Source organism: Molothrus aeneus, chromosome 6 (genome assembly GCF_037042795.1).
Source record: "Molothrus aeneus isolate 106 chromosome 6, BPBGC_Maene_1.0, whole genome shotgun sequence".
In the NCBI taxonomy this organism is placed as follows: domain Eukaryota; kingdom Metazoa; phylum Chordata; class Aves; order Passeriformes; family Icteridae; genus Molothrus; species Molothrus aeneus.
This window is the reverse complement of record NC_089651.1, coordinates 31,497,952-31,515,510: the sequence shown is the minus strand read 5'-3', so window position 1 is coordinate 31,515,510 and position 17,559 is coordinate 31,497,952. Positions and strand designations below refer to the sequence as shown.

At 33.0% G+C, this 17,559-nt stretch overlaps 1 protein-coding gene across 1 annotated transcript in view; it reads left to right on the top strand.

Annotated features, from left to right (window-relative positions):
- The window catches only part of RYR3 (ryanodine receptor 3), a 196,760-nt gene that overhangs the window by 69,526 nt on the left and 109,675 nt on the right, over positions 1 to 17,559 (top strand). The window contains exons 11-22 of the mRNA XM_066551268.1: positions 893 to 1,066; positions 4,826 to 4,947; positions 6,184 to 6,352; positions 7,352 to 7,490; positions 8,973 to 9,068; positions 9,827 to 9,945; positions 12,358 to 12,491; positions 13,195 to 13,436; positions 14,508 to 14,700; positions 16,442 to 16,658; positions 16,857 to 16,961; positions 17,314 to 17,417. Coding sequence (XP_066407365.1) covers positions 893 to 1,066; positions 4,826 to 4,947; positions 6,184 to 6,352; positions 7,352 to 7,490; positions 8,973 to 9,068; positions 9,827 to 9,945; positions 12,358 to 12,491; positions 13,195 to 13,436; positions 14,508 to 14,700; positions 16,442 to 16,658; positions 16,857 to 16,961; positions 17,314 to 17,417 — 1,814 coding nt within the window. The remainder of the gene's footprint in view (positions 1 to 892; positions 1,067 to 4,825; positions 4,948 to 6,183; positions 6,353 to 7,351; positions 7,491 to 8,972; positions 9,069 to 9,826; positions 9,946 to 12,357; positions 12,492 to 13,194; positions 13,437 to 14,507; positions 14,701 to 16,441; positions 16,659 to 16,856; positions 16,962 to 17,313; positions 17,418 to 17,559) is intronic.

Sequence of the window (17,559 nt, the reverse complement as noted above, 5' to 3'; positions counted from 1 at the left end):
AAATAAAAAAACCTGTCACACATATAAAACCCATACAATCACATGTATCCATTACTTGCTGTCAAAACCTTTGCAGCATAATTCTGTTCTTATTCCTGAATTCATTTTTTAAAGGACAGCTACTTTATTTTAAAGTGCTGAAGCCTTAAAATCCCCAGTTGTAAATGAAGAATAATGGGATTAAGAAAAAGCTTTGGCTTAAAAAATGGGTGTGCCAGCCAAGCATTGAGCAATGTCTTTAAAAGAGGTTTGAAAGAATCCAAATCTTCTTACAAAGTGGAAAAATAAAAACTTTATTTATTTATTTATTTATTTATTTATTTATTTATTTATTTATTTATTTAAATAAATGAAAAAAATGGAGACGTGCAAAAGTAAAATAAATATAAAAGCCAAATTGTCCTTTCAAAATAATGAATATTTTCTTTTCTTTTAGTTTTTCAATGTAGAGGCATTAGTCTAAGCAAAGCGTGTACCTGTATATACAAATAATAAACAAAAAAAATTCAGCATAAAAATATTTTGGCTACATTGCAAAACGGGTTTATTTTTCTTTTTCAAAAATTTTAGCTACATAGAATTCTACAGACTGTTAAAATGTTATTGAATAGGATAAGATAATAATTTAAAGATTTTTTTGTATTAATCCACTATAATGGATTTGACTTGATTTTTTTTGCTTCAGTGAAAATGATGCTTCAGATTTTATATTATTTTTAATCACAGTCTGAAAGATTAATTGGATGGAAGCTGAAGTTATGTGAGCTGAAATTTAGCTGCATCTTAACAACATAAATATTGTTCAGTATTGTAATATGTGTAAGTGTAGAATTCAATGTTTTATCCTATTCCAATACAGAGATTAAATACCAACTTTATTTTATCTCCTTAGGAGCTGAAAGAAAAGCAGGAATCTAGTCTCAAACGTGACATTGATGGAATGGGAGTCCCAGAAATAAAGTATGGAGATTCAATCTGTTTTGTCCAACATGTGGCCACTGCCTTATGGCTGACTTACAAAGCACAGGATGCTAAATCAGCACGTTTAGGTCCCTTGAAAAGAAAGGTAATGTTTGGGGGTTTTTTAATTACTTGTGAAATCAATTCGTGGCTTTTTTATTTAATATTGAAAATGTGAATATTTCACTCTGAAAGTGAAAACAGTGCTGGATAGTAATGTAACCATGTAATTGAAGAAAAACTTTGTCATTAAGAAATGTATTTAACTACCTTTTTTCTCAGAAGAAATTATTAGTTTTTATTCAATTTTTATTTTTTACACCCATAAAAGACAGAAATTCCTGGTTTTGATAGTTATTTAAAATCTAAATTTAACTGTTGCAACCGGTGCAAAGTAATAAGTAATCTGACATTCACTGGTGTTTCAGATATTTTAGATTAGGTGTATTATGTGAAATGGCAATTAAATTTTTCACTTAAAAAATAGCCTTAGAAAATAACCAAGTTTCTTAAGGGATCCTAGAGAATAATTTTCTCCCAAAATGTTAGATTTAATTGTGATGTAACATCAAGAAGGTCTTTCTCTCAGTCTTTTGATTTTAGGGTACAATTATACTCTTAAGTAGTGGCATATGACCTGTTATATTTTCAAATATTGTTCATATATCATCCAGTGTTATGGGGTTTAGTACTAGCTTCACATAGCTTCATCATTACCATTATTCTCTATTTGTAGATTTTCACAACTTAAACCCAGCATCCGAACATGAAAAAGAAAAAAAAAAATTCATTACTGAAAAGAAGCTGGAATTCTTTACTTACTTGCACGCATGTACATTTATAGGAGAGTACCCATACACAAGCACAGCAGTACAAAACAATGAGGTGCTGCTCACACTCCCCAGGAACATCACATTTATTCATAGGCAGCACACATGGTCATCATCAATGGGCAGGGAGTGCCCAACCCTTTCACTTCTCTGCAATCTGGCTGATCAGAGAAATTCTTTAAATGCCAGTCATATAGAATTTTCTTGATAAAAAATTAAACCAAACAATGACGGCCTCTTCCTTTCCCATGCCAAAACTGGCTATGTCATTCTGTTTCCTCAGAAGGTCCAATTTTACTTCTTGAAAAGGCAATGTGTAGATTCTTCCTCTGTACTCAATGAAGAATTTTACAATAGCTTCCTGTGGCATTCAGTATTTTTTTTCTCCAGTTTTCTGCTCAGCAGCAAGGGAGTAAAAGAAACTCCATAATTGCCTGTCAGTTTTATTCTCCTTTGAAATGGTTTCCTTCATGTTCAAAGACTTCAAATCTTTTGTTGCCCTCTCACCTGGGGAATGCTGTCTCGTTAAGTGCCTTCAAACAGAAGACAGTCCAAACCTTCTAGCTTCATGCAGTTGATATTCCTGTGAAGGCAAGAAACAGTTTTTCATACCCTGCAATATATGTCACTAGGCTATAATCTTGTAAGAAATTTGATATATACATCACTTTAAATTTCATATAAAATTAATTTTTGTAGTCATTTCTTGGTATTCATCCTCTGCCATCGTGTCAGGTGATTTTCACTTTCACTCACTGTATTCCTTCTGAAGCTGGCCTGCACTTTTTATAACATGACTCATTAGCCCTAGGAAGATTGAGAAGTACCCTGTTTTTGCAAGAGGCAAAGGATGCTTTTCTGACGTAACCTAGCTGTTGTCACCATCAGTTTCTGTAAAGCCATAGAGAGAAGAAAACAACTATAAGATTAGTTCTGTTATAAAATACTAAAAATTCCTGTAAAGTTAAAATTTCTGTTGTTTGGCTTTGTTGTAATTTCATGTATCTAATTATTATACTAAAAAATATGTAAGAAATTCTGGTATCATTTGTGAGGCTTTTTTTGCATGATTTCTGCCAAAATTTTTATTTTTTGTCTCTCTCTCTGAGATTGTGGTAACCAAGGATTCAAGATTTTGCCAGGTAATTGTGATTACATCAGTATTGTAGTCAACATCCCTCACCATCCAGTGAGTGATGGATGTCTATCTTTTTAGTTTGCTTTTGTGCAAGCAGTGAACTCCTGTAGAGCTCCAAAGTGCTAGAGCTCAGGGAACAGAAAAACACATGCTACGTGATTTGGATCCACGCTCTGGAGCCCATTGCTCACAGTGTTGGTCTGTGCCTTGCTGTACTTCTACAAGCAAGGCAGTGCCAAATGCCCCTTTCTACATGCAGAGAAGTGTTTAATCTGAGGAATTGATGTAGCCAGTGCTGGATGCTTCTCCCTGTGATGCACTTACTGGAATTCTAAATAGCACTTTCCTGTCATTGTGATGTTTCTGGATGATTTAGTTGAGTTTTGGGCTGTTTGTTGGTTCTCTAGTTAGGTTTTGGGGTTTTTGGTTTTTTTGGTTTTGTTTGTCAGAGAAATAGGAAAAATTATGTCCTTCTAAAAGACTTTTCCCTCATCCACATTGCATGCTTAGGAAGAAGAGTGCATATCTGCTTTACAATAATAAAGGTGCAATTATTTTGCAAGACATGACAACTTTAATACCCTATTTGTCAAATGTTTTCATTCCTGTAGCTCCAAAACCTAGAGCTACATACAATGGCCTGAGGACACATTCTTTAATTGTCAAATATTTTTCTTACTAGTTTTGTGATGGGAAGAATAGAACTTCACTTACTTTTCAGTTTCACGACCTCAGGACCTTCTCCATGGAAACAGTAATATTTAATCTAGCAAAGTCACCCACAGGGTGATTCTATATAAAGAAGTATCTGAAAAAAGAGGAAAGAAGGCCAAATTTTAAACGACTCTCCTTTAAAAAATATTATTTATTTAATAATTCAAAAATATCTTCCCAATCTTCTCCATCCATATTTCCATGGATTCTGCTGTCCAGATAAACTCAGCATGTTTGAAGGAACAGAGCACATGTGTAAACACATGCTAAACATAGAAAAACATCACTTTCTAGTGCTTTGATATGTATATATGCTAGTATGTACAAAAGCTGTTGGTAAATAACTTTCCCATTTTTGGCAGCAACCACCTGTATAACATTCTTGTTTCTTTGTTAACTATTCATGCCCTCAGAATTACTCTGCTAACTGGGAACGTGGGTTGCAAATTTTTATTAACTCAAAACTAAAATGACACATTTTTTTGGTGGAGAATTCAGTAAATTCTTGAGCAAAGAAGCAGGATAACTCACATTTACTTCAAACAAAATTGATGTAGGATTTTAATGACTCAAAATGACCAAGACTTGTTTTTCTGACACCTAAAAGTGATGCTAGATTTCTGTAACTATGTGTGTTTTTTCAAAGTGAAAGATTAAAATCCCACCAAAGGATCTCTGTTATTGCTTGAAGTTCACATGATGTTCTTATCTGGTTCAGATAAGAATACAACATATTGTGTAGAAATAGTTAAATGAATCAGAAGTTGTTTATAAACAGTATTGCTCCTTTAGCAGCATTGTAATGGTTGTTTGTCACTCCAGCTTGACTTTTCTTGACAACAGTCTTAAAGCATAAATCCTTTCATAAATGATGCTTAAGAAAGTGAAGTTCCTCTTTCCCTGAGAGCAAAAATGACATTTTTGTAACATCTTGAAAATGTTTTTTAAGAGTATCTTTTTAAATGGATTGTGGAAGAACAAAAATACATTACATTGTCTTCTCTGAATAACTTATGTGAGACTGATAAACTTGTAGCTATTTAATGGGTGTCTAGATAAAGTGATTAACAAATCTGTACATATGCAAATTACTTTTTTCAGTGCAGCCTTGAAATAAATTTAAAAAATTTAAAAGCAAAAAGTGTTTTAAAGTAATTATTTGATAATTCCTGACTCCCAATAGGTTATATTACATCAAGAAGGTCACATGGACGATGGTCTCACATTACAAAGATGCCAGCGTGAGGAGTCCCAGGCTGCTCGAATCATTCGCAATACTACAAGCTTATTCAGCCACTTCATAAGGTAATTGTTACCCTGGTTTTAAAGTATTCTGAAATTATAAGAATTTCTCTAAGAGAATCCTTATGTCCTGCTTTCAAGTGTTTGAATTTAGAAGCTCTTAGAAATATATTTTTAGTGATTGAAATTTGAAATTTTGATTAGTAATGCCATTAAATAGATAGAACAGTTTACATAAGATTATTTACATGAAATCTAATACCTTGAAGCCAGAAGCAAGCTGGATAGTAATTCAGGTTGAAAAAACATGCTAACTGATCTTAGTCTTACTCTGTTAGTGAGTATTCAATGATACCCAGAACTTTGTGTAATTAAATCTATAAGAATATATTTTCTACTGAAGAAACTATTCTTTTGTAGTGCTTGGCAGAAGTTTTAATTATGGTGATGAAGTGTTCACCCTTGTAATACTTGATGCAATATTTTATAAAAAATAAAGAAAAAGGAGGTTTTAATTAATTAATTGCTCATCATATCAGCCTGTGTTTAAAACATTATTACTTCAGTATCTCAAGAACCTGCACCACTACTCCACTACTTTTTATTTCTTGGGCTGAGGATATAAAACAGAGCCACCTTTGCCAGCAGTCAGTGCCTGCTAGATGATGCTATTTATAATAGTCAGGCTGTGGAAAACTGGATTATCACATAAGGGTGAGAAAATACTTAAACAGAAAAAGACATTATTTACTGACAACAGAGATTTCTTGAAATGCTTTTTTTTTTTAAATCCCACCCTTTTTATTTACTGTATAGAATAGATACAGAAGATCTAATTTGTGGTTAGGATTACCTGCTACTTTGTGCTCTTTTCCCAGAAGGCTGTGGGTGTATAACTTCAGTAACTGCTACTGTTATTGTGCCATCACACCTTTAGTGGGATTTAAAGTATCTAAACAAAATCAATTACTGTAGAAAAAGAACTTCAATCTCTTTTTCTTCTTTTTGCTGAATTACATTGCTTCTACTTTCTTTTTTTTCTTTTTTAAAAAACCCACTCTCTCTGTTTATATCAGCACAGAAAGAGAAATATGATTCCACTCAGGGAGCTCTGAGTTCTGGACAGCCAAATAATAGGTATTTGAATGATGTTCAGTTCGGATCATCCGTTGCTTATATTCACGTGTCATACATGTAACAAGACTTGATTTAGGTACCAAAAGAGAATATGCTGCCACATAATACTGTAAATTACAGAGGGAAAATGATTAATGCTGCCAGTCTTGTTGTTTTCCATAGTGGAAACAACAGAGCACTGTCACCCAGCGCCCTGCCTGTTGAGGAGATGGCTCAGACTCTGCAAGACCTGATCACTTACTTCCAGCTTCCCGAAGAAGAGCTGCAACATGAAGACAAGCAAAACAAACTTCGCTCACTCAAAAACAGACAAAATCTATTCAAAGAAGAGGTACAGAGAAAGGGATTTTTGCATTATTTTAAGTGGATTATCTCACAAACTTTGAGAGAAATTTAGATGAATGCATATTATCATCTAGATATATGCATATGATCTATAATGTAGTGTTCCCAGATTTTATATATATATATATATATATGTAAGTATATATAAAACTATATAAACTTGTCACAAGCCACACACTCTGTCATAAAATTTGATCTTAATACTTCTGAGCATCTTTAAAAGGATCTTATTTTACTAAAATTTCTTTTTCTCTCTGTGAAGTTATACAACCTGGATACTCCAAATGAATGATAAAACCTGGGTCAATAATGAATGTTATTTCTGATGTCTTTTCTGTCCTGTGAATCTGCCTGTAACTTTTTTACCTCTAGAAATTCTAAGAATGCCAGTTTTAGAGAAAGTTATGTATTACATAATTGCTGAATTGCTCCTCTTTGAAAATGGAATAACTTCATTTCTGTAGAATTACTAAACATATTTTATGATGTGTTTAGACACATTTGAATTGCTTCCAGGTTTTCAATACTGTTTGAGTATGCAATCAAAGTGAAGTTACAAATCCCTTGTAGTATTTAAAAGTGTTTGGTTTAGATATTTTATTGGATAGCAAAACTTCCACCTTTTTTAATCAATGAAAATTCCTTTTTATCTAAATTTAAAGCATTTTTTCCTTATGCAAGGGAGATTTTATGCAAAAAAGAATGTCCTTAAAAATTGAAAAAGCTTTTATTTTCAGATTTTTATTCCTTATTTTTCATAATACTTAGTTGTGTAAGGAACCATATATAATCATTCTCTAAAATTAATTATTTTTATACAGAAAAATACATATTCAAATCTTTTAAGCGCAATTGGTTTGTTGTTTGGGATTTTCTTAATTTAAGATAATGCAGCCTTCCAATTTATACAAGAAAAAGTCTTTAATGAAACAATGACCCATGCTTTTTCATGTGCAGTTCACTTTCTTCTCTCATATGTGTTTAGGGAATGCTGGCACTTGTTCTAAATTGCATTGATCGCCTAAACGACTACAACAGCGCAGCTCATTTTGCAGGAATTGCAAGAGAAGAACATGGTGGTACATCATGGAAAGAAATTTTGAATCTCCTTTACAAATTGTTAGGTAAGTTCTTCAAAAACCTTCTAAAGTAAAAAAAACCCCAGAATACCCCAGTAGCATGGAATCCTACCTATTGTGTCACCACCAAAGAATACTTTGAGTATTATTCAGTTTATTCTGTAAATTACAGAATCCATTACATATAGTTACTGCTAAATAGAGTTTCTTGAGCAATGATACATCAGAAAATTAGATCTCAGCCAGGAAAAAGTTCTGTGAAGCATGTCAAAACCTTTTTTTTTAAAAATTTAAATGTACCTGTGATATGCAAACAGATGTGAATTACCATTTTAAAAATTAGAAAAACTGTAAAACAGTTTTTTTCAATATAAAGGCCAGATTTTCTAGAGCACTGCTATTCAAGAGCAAACTACTTCTGTGATGTAGAATGACCAAAATTATAGAGCAGAACAAGTATGTATATATGTATTTAAATTTCTTATTTGATACCTAGTTTACATTATTCCTCATTTAGAAGAGCCTTGTCTTCTGATGGAGATTAAATGCATTCTATTTTCATCACAAAGGAAGGTAGTCCTGATCCATAGCGAAACAAGGAAGTTGAGAGTCAGGGCAAGAATAAAAGAAACCAGGGGAAGAGTTTTGAAGCATGAGGTTATTCACATAGAACAGACATGGAGGTGCTTCTAATGAAATCTCATTGCTTTAGAAACTAAAAAGTTACCACTGGCTGCATTTTACTACAGTCTTATGAGTTTAAAGAAAAATAGGATGAAAAGAAGCTCTCCCTAATACTAGACTTTTTTCAGATTTTATCTTGATTTTTATCTGCCAGTACATTTTGAAAACAGTGGTTCTGACATAATACTTTTTGTGCTTCATAATAAAAATCATTGAAAATTGAATACAAAATATGTATTTTTTGTTACTCTTTTTCCCCTATGATCTATGACTTCTAGAAGGAAGAAAATGAACAATATTTCTTGAAAGACCTTGAATGTTGATGAACTTTCAAAGTGCAGTCTGCACTACTGAAAGACTAAAAGCTGTGCATTCTACAACATTGTTATCAGAAAGGAAAACTAAACACCAATATGCCTAATCTGCACTTGAACTCAAACTTCTGCATATGATCTTCCCACATTTGGTAGGAAGAAACAGAAAAAGAAAAGTTTCAGCCCCATGATCATGACTGTGCTTGACATCAAGCAAGGGCGCTGAATAACTTCTATTTATATTTAGCAACAAAATAAAACATAAACAAAACTTTTTTTTCTGAGATTCTTGTTTATGCAGGAGACCCCCTTCAATTTCAAAAACTATGTGCACCTTAGAAATTATGTCAGTTGCTGATATTCCAAGTAGTGGAAATTCCAATTCTTTATTATGGTAACATAAATGGACTTGTCTGTTCATTGTTTTATTGAGTTACTCTAAAAATTGTGTTAAAATACATATAATAAACTTTGTTGATTTAAAATGAGAATCTCCTGTTATAAAATGATACCTTGTGGTTTTTTCCAGCTGCTCTCATTCGTGGCAACAGAAACAACTGTGCTCAATTTTCCTGTAACCTTGATTGGCTAATCAGTAAATTGGACAGATTAGAATCTTCCTCAGGTGAGACTCACCTTTACAATGTAAATTAACTATCAGTCAATGCCTATTTTACATTATTTACATAGCAGTTTTCCTTGAAGCCAACACATATTAGAAAACAAACACACTATTGGTGTTTGGTTGGTTTTTTGTTTGTTTGGGGGTTTTTTTGTGAGTTTTTTTGTTTCTTTTTTCCTTATTTTGGATTTGGTTTTTTGTTGGTTGTTTTGTTTTGTTAATTGGCTAAAGTAATATATTAAAAGAGACACTCATATGATATTGTTTTGCTTCAATACATTTGTTATGTGCAATACTATATCCAGTCAGTGCTGAACGTGACCCTGATGAATTAAGGGATTAGGTCAAACAGGATCAAGAGTGGTGTACTATGAAATTACATGTATTTGTGACATGCATATAAACCCCATAAAGATGTAGCTTATAGGTTTGTTTTTTTTACAGTGGAGTATTCAACAAAATATTAATACACTATCCAGTGCTCCCTTTCCCTCTTCCATTAAAAAGAAGGAGCTAATCTAGCAAATTTCTCAAGTGGTTTTGAAGTTGTGGCTATATTCAAAAGAAAAGAGACATTAACATTTTAATTATGCATTTATTCCTAATGTACCATGTTCATATCATTACTCGTTGGAAGTTGTTTAGTTCTCTTTTTAGGTCAGAGAAACCATCTTGTAAGATACTCCTTTACTGAGCTTTTAGGTTGTGTTCAGTGGTGAGGGTGATTTAATGACAACATTGTTTCTGTGGCCTTCATGTAGGTATTTTGGAAGTGTTGCACTGCATCTTGATTGAAAGCCCAGAAGCTTTAAATCTAATATCTGAGGAACACATCAAATCCATTATTTCACTGTTGGATAAACATGGGCGCAATTACAAGGTATGTTTGGAAAAAATAAGGATGTAATGTTAATCTTACAATAATTTGTGGGGGAAAAAGGATAAGAAATATTTGATTCTATAACCTTTAAAGGAATAAAATAACTTTAAAGTATACTTGCAAAATTTCTTTGTTGAGATTAAAAGAATGTTTAATATATAAATGCTTTTCAGCAATTTTCAAATACCAAAAATTTGTATGAGAAGTAAGCAGTTAAATATTGGTAACCAGTCAGAACATTGGATTTGATGAGAAAATGAAGTATTCTGGTAGCTGTAAGAAAGTGGGCAGAGTAGCTTGCTTTGTGATTCAGGGCTCTGGAGAATTGGTGGACTACCATTGCATCCACAGATATAGAGAACTATATCCTGCAAAATCATTCCTAACTTGAGTAATAATAATAGCAGCAGAAAAGAAAAGAAATAAATGGAGAAATCAGAAAAATAATCCAAATATCTGAAAACACAGGTGTTCTGAAGAAAGAAAAAACCCCTGAGTTTCCAGAAGATATACTGGATGAAATTAATTTAGACACCCATATGCAATTTATTATGATAGAAGAAGGTGAACAGAGTTTCTGGCTGCGACCAGGATGACATCACAACACAGACGAAGATATAGGTTTTTGTGTGATTTTCTGATGTGAGTTTCCTTCCTCAATTAAAATTTTATTTGAAAGACTGATAACCTCGAGGAAGAACAGAGGAAGTTTTTGTGAGCTGAAATTACTTTCTCTTGTAAATCACTAATACAGAGAACCTAACCAGCTACAGATACAGTAAAGGAGAAAAGAATTTTTAAGCAGGGTTAAGGAGTATGAACTAAGTAGGCATAAGAAAAAAAGTTGAAGTTACAGCAGGAAGTTTAGCTTAATATTTTTATCTTTTAACAAGATTACTGTGTTATGCCAGTCGCCTAGAAAGAAAGAACCTTTTGTCTGAAACATCTCAATGTAGATCTTATAGTGAGAACTTAGAGCAGAAGCAGAAAATGTATACAGGAGAAGAATTATACTGGGTAATGGATTTGTTAATTTCTGTTTGTAGTGTCTTTGGCTATACCTCAGCAAGTATTAAAGAGTGGGTGGGAAGAAATAAATTCATCTGTTATTCCATAAACACTATATCTTGTTCTCCTGCTTGATTAGAGATTCTGTTGAGATTTAGCAAATAAGGAAAATAATGAGTTAAATGGTCCTGGAAATTATTGAGTTGAAGGCCTTTTTAAATTCAAAGCCTTCTGTCAGAAATAGAGTCAGCATATTCACGGAGGTTATTTAAACAGTTTACATGTAAAGTCTGAGCTGCTGGTAATCATTAATGCTACTAAGATGCTTTACAGCTGAGTACTGCTCAGAGCTTGTGTGGTCCTTTAAATGCTTATCCTTCTGCTAGATGGCTTCTGCCCAATAGCAGAGGTGGTAGAAAGGAAAATGCTGGGACATAGAAAAGTGTTTAAGCAAATATATTAACTTAAGCAGTGTAAGCTGTCAATGGTGGGTTTGTGTTCAGTTCACTAGTCAGACAACAGGAGTAGCGAAGATGAGTTTCATATTCTGCTGTTTCTGGAGTTGTACAATAGAAATAACACAATCAATTGGTGTGAAGATGTATCTTCTGTTGTGGAGGTGGTGTGTAGCAATCTAGACCACTTGGGCTCCTTGCTCAAAGACTGTTTGTCAGAGGTCAAGTACTCATTGAAGCTTCTCTGTTTGTGAAAGTGTGCAGCTTTGCTCAGTATTAAGCAACATTATGTTCCTGTGTTTTCTCTTCCAAAAGCTCCTGCTCCAGTACTCTGTAAGAATGATATCAATCTCTTTCAATTTTCAGACTCAAGAAAAAAAAAGAAAAGACATCTGAAGTTTTAGAATAACAACTTTTTGAAAATCTGTTATGCTTTATAGTGAGCTTTTAAAGCATCTTTAATTTTATAAAAAAATTGAATATTTCTCAAATTGAAACATTGTTTCCAAAAGAGACTAAAAAGCAATCAATCTCATTGCCATTGAGAATTATCCACTTATTTGTCACAGGAATTTTTTTGGGCTGCAGAAAATTTATCAAGGAATTTAATTTTATATTCAAATTTTTATTGAGATTTAATAAAAAGTCTTTAAGAATTAGCATAAGGCTAATTTTGTCTGATCAAAATGAGAATAAAGACTCTTAAAGGAAGGTTTCTGATGCATCCTCAAACCCTGTGCTCTGATGTTATGTTCCACAAACGTTTGATATCCTCTATCAGTAGTACAGACTACACTTGGTCCAAATATGTGAAAAGTATATAAAAAACAATAATGTATATTATATCCCTTCCCTTAGGGCTATCCTGAATGTAAATTTAGCTGACAACTGAATAATAGTGTATGCTCCTAGCTACCTTTGTCTTACTACTTCTGATTTTTCCTTTAAGATTCTCGATGTGCTTTGCTCTCTCTGCGTCTGCAATGGAGTTGCAGTCCGTGCCAATCAAAATTTGATCTGTGACAATTTACTGCCCAGAAGAGACTTACTTTTGCAGACACGTTTGATTAATGATGTGACAAGGTATAGTGACATGTTGTATTAGAAAAAATTATTGGTGTTATATTAGAAAAAATTGAATTTCCATATTTTCAGTAAGTAATTGAATTAAAAACAGTAACCTAAGAAATATTTAACCTAAATATTTATTTTTTAGGTTATTTATTAAAATAACCTAAAAACCTAAGAACCCCAAACTTTCAGTATTGAGAAACACACCGTGGGAGGTGATATTGTATATGTATTAAGTTCTGAAAAAATACATTTTTACGGACAATATAGCATTTGTATGGAACCTGGGATCAAATAGAAATTGCTAATTCATAACCAGAGCTGCTCTAAAATAGAAACATGAAAGCTGCTTGTTTCTGAGTCAAAACAGGGAACAAAGTATGCAAACATACTCTGAAGTTCTTGTGTCTTTTAAGAGGGACTTGATTTCCTGGCAATCACACTCCTGGTTTTGATTTTAGTAAGTGATCTTGTCATTTCTCTTTTGACTGTAAGTTTTTCAAAGCATGGAACCTCGAACCTCTACCTTAGAAGATGGTTCTACAGCAGCTTTATTAATTTATGCATAGTGGTTCACTTAAAAAAATATTACAAGCAATATGTGGGTACCTATACTTATATCTTACTTGTAAAGAGAATTTGACAATTATACAGCAACATAATTCCTATGTCACACTTTATGTTTACACTAACTGGCTTGCATTTTCTTTCTTAGCATAAGACCAAACATATTTTTGGGTGTTGCTGAGGGCTCTGCACAATACAAGAAGTGGTACTTTGAGTTAATAATTGATCAGGTTGATCCATTCTTGACGGCTGAACCCACCCACTTGCGGGTTGGATGGGCCTCTACCTCAGGTTATGCCCCCTATCCTGGAGGTGGAGAAGGATGGGGAGGCAATGGTGTTGGTGATGACCTCTACTCTTTTGGGTTTGACGGCCTTCATCTGTGGTCTGGTGAGTGCTTTGTGAGCTAGCACTTATTCTTACAGTTAACAGCTATCTATGATTACCTTCCATTTTTTTGTATATATAACTTGCTATTTCATAGTGAGCTACATTAAGAACTCCAGGTTATCAATAAGGTATTTAGAAGTTCAAATCAGACTACTTGTCTGAGATGTTAGCCAATATTGAATTGTACCAGTTAGGCTTTTTAGCAGATTGCCCTGTTTGCATGATTTTGACCACAGAATGGCATTTTCCAGGTCTAGATCAATACTGACTTAATTCTATCTGTCCAAAATAAATGGATGTATTGATCTCAGATAAATTAGGTCTTTACAAATTGACATTTGCATCATTATTTTACTTTGAATCTACAGTTGAAGAAAAATGGGTTATTTTTAACCTGTTGAGAGATCTGACAAATTGAATTAAAGTTTTGATAAATAATTTCATTATCAATTTTATCAATAAAAAATAATATTTTTTTACCAACTTCATTATTTTAGTCTTTGTGTGTAGAGTCTTTAATTATGAACTATCACATTATTTTTTCATCCAGATTTCTCTTGCATACATAGTAAATGATGGTTATTTTTTAGCTTGCTCAATTTGTGACCTATGTTTCAACGTGCAATTTTCAAGGCATCAAGACAAAATCCTTAGTTTCCCCATATTTCTCAGTGCCTTTAAATGCCATATAGATCTAGGTATTCTTTAATTGCTCTGAAAATAATAGAGTGGGGCCATACAAATGAAAGGTGTTTTAATGAGACTGTATACACTGAAGTAAATTTTATTACATTAATTCTAATAATTCATAATCTGAGAGTGTTTCCTTTGTCAATTTTATTAAAATTGTTCTAGCATTGGGTTTTTTATATAAAATATGTGTGTGCAGACCCACATAATTCAATATTTTATTCCAACACTATTGAACAATTATCCAATGTCAGAAATTATCTTTTTTTGGAGAAGACTAGGAGGCATCTGTAACATACTCCAGTAGAAATGGCTGAATAAATATTTTTTTTAAAATTAAACCTGCTTAAATATTCTGATTCCCAAATACTTTTATCCTAGGTCGGGTACCCAGAGCTGTAGCATCTGTCAATCAGCATTTATTGGCATCTGATGATGTGGTTAGCTGCTGCTTGGATTTAGGTGTACCCAGCATTTCATTCCGTATTAATGGGCAGCCTGTACAGGGAATGTTTGAGAACTTCAGTACAGAAGGGTTTTTCTTCCCTGTCGTAAGCTTGTCAGCAGGTGTAAAGTAAGTACAACTTAATTTTAATAGTTTTCTTTGCTGTCTTATCACACAAAATATTGCCCAAATTCTAGTATGATTTATTCTGTTTTGCTACTTCAGTTCTGCCCAAATAGCAGAACTATAGCAGTTGGAAGGAAGGCAGGGAAGTAATGATTTGTTCAGTGATGATTTCACTTTACAATGTCATGTGAGCCTGTAAACTATTTCATCAAGTCACAATGTCTGGACAGTATTATTTTACGGGTATTTGGTGACCTAGGGGAAATTAATTTTGTTTCATTCCAATTATCAGTGAAAAAAAACCGTGTTAGAAACGCAGCACCATATTTTGCACTAATTAAGGTTCTCACTGGCTTTCTCAGCAGGGAGTAAAAAAACCTAAATCATCATGAAAACTGATACTGTGTTCACAGTGGGAAACAGAACTGATGAGAAGCAGTTTTGGAACCTCTTTACTAATATTCCCCATTTCTTACCTCTTCTATAGCTAAAATACTGAGATTCAAACTTACTGTACACAATTTATATAGTATGTTCAATGAATTCAGAAAATCTCCTGAAGAATCAAACAGAATAAAGGAGGGCTGGCAAAGATTTAGTAAATGAATTTCATTTATTCTCCTGGAGTGACCCTACTATGTAGTTGCATTAATACAAAGCTTTTGAAAATATTAATTACTTTTTATGTAAGAAATCTGCCAAAATTGGTGTAATTATTTTCTTTTTTTCATTCTTATTTGATGTTTCTTTTATATTTTGTGAGAGCATTTTTCATTGTAGTTTATAGTAACATTATAGCTGATGTTAGCAGCAGATGTATATTGTTGTCTGTTTCTATTGCTACCAGAGAAAATACTTTTACATGGGAATCTTGAGTTCATGAGTTAAGGAGGGTGTTCTAGGGTCTTCAATCTTCTTAAAAATGTGAACAAAATATGTTGATCTGTTCTAATATTCCTATAGGCTTCTGATCACTCCATCTCAAAAACTGTAGGGGCTAATTTCTAGAGATAACAGGATTTTTTCTTGGTTTTTTTTAGCATTTGTTTACCTCTAGAGTTTGCTCACTTGAGGATCAAAGTATGCAGCTGGATAGTTTTTGTCTTTGTTGTTTCTCTTGGTATATTCTTAAATTTATATGACAAATCTATATCTGAGGAGAAAAATAACATTTTAGGGGTTTACAAAGGATCTTAGTTGTGCTTCTGGAACTCATTCCCTGTTGGAAGATTCAGTATAATATTGTTGCTTTCTTAATGTATTAAGGTTTTAGTGATTTTTTTTTTTTACCTCCCTCATATGCCAAACTGTCTGCATGTGTTCATTGAGACGTAACTTTAAATCTTTCAAGTTATGTATCAATAGTCCCAATAGTATTTTTAGAGTAACAGTCCAATTTAAATTTGATTTGTGTTTCCAAATGCCTTAAATCCATTTAAAAAAATCACAACTTACAACCATTTGATTTTAAATGAGAAATATTTCAATATGCCACTACATTAAATAATTAGTTTTGTTTTGGCCAAAACAAATTTTCAAAATATAGTGGGTAGATGATGGTTTTACTGACAGTATCTGCTAGTATGAATGCTCGGTAACACTTTGGTATTTACCAAAACATGAAGAACACATGCATTTTTGTAAATGTTACTAAAAAAATGCTTAAGCTTCTACACTATTTATTCATAATGATAGTATATGCTGATTATTTAAGAGTCTAATTGCTTCATTGAAAATTGCACAGAGTTCGTTTCTTGTTGGGCGGACGTCATGGAGAGTTTAAATTTCTGCCTCCTGCTGGCTATGCTCCCTGTTATGAGGCACTGCTTCCAAAAGAGAAGATGAAATTGGAACCAGTCAAAGAATATAAAAGAGATTTTGAAGGAGTGAGGGATTTGTTGGGTACAACACAATTTCTTTCACAAGCTTCTTTTATCCCTTGTCCAATAGACACCAGTCAGGTATGTGAAGTTTGCAGTAATGGGATCTATAACTTATGTCTATTCAAAACTTAAATTCACAATATAAAATCTTCCCTCTTTCTTAGCAATTCTTCAATTGCTTGTTGTGATGCACTAAGTAAGCTAAGTGATCTTGGATACAAGGTGTGGTAACTGGAACCTCTTCTTATTTCTGGAATTGTTATGCTCTTTCCTTAGATTGCTCTTCCTTTTCATCTTGAAAAGATCAGGGACAAACTAGCTGAAAATATCCATGAACTATGGGGAATGAATAAAATAGAACTGGGCTGGACGTATGGCAAGGTATGTTTTGAATGACCTGCCTGGGTATAGTCTCCTGTATTAGGTTAAGTCTCCTACCAGCCCAAACCTTGACTTGTAATTTGAATAGGATATGCAGTGGTGGTCTATACGTTACCAACAATGTGACCATGTAAGCTGGAATTGCTTATTTCATTAACTATGGAGGAGTATTTATGGTGTACATTATAAGTAAATCATGGGAAAGGAGATTTATATAGTTATGAGTAGCTGTCGCTGAACAAAGATAAATGGTATCACTTACATTGACTTCATTGCTGCAGAGAATTTACTGGGTTTTTACTGTGATTCCATATTCCATCAGGAAAGTACTCTTTTCCGCTATTTTTTGCAGATACGCGATGATAATAAAAGGCATCATCCTTGTCTTGTGGAATTCTCAAAACTGCCTGAGACAGAGAAGAATTATAATCTACAAATGTCAACTGAAACCCTCAAGTGAGCTTTAAATAAAAAAGAAAATAAAGTTTTAAAATTTTATTTTTATTCAAGTGCATCATACTGTTGTAAGATATAAAAACCATTAAAATATCTCTTTCAAAGATATTCTTCTAACTTTACTAGAAGTCCCAGGAACCCA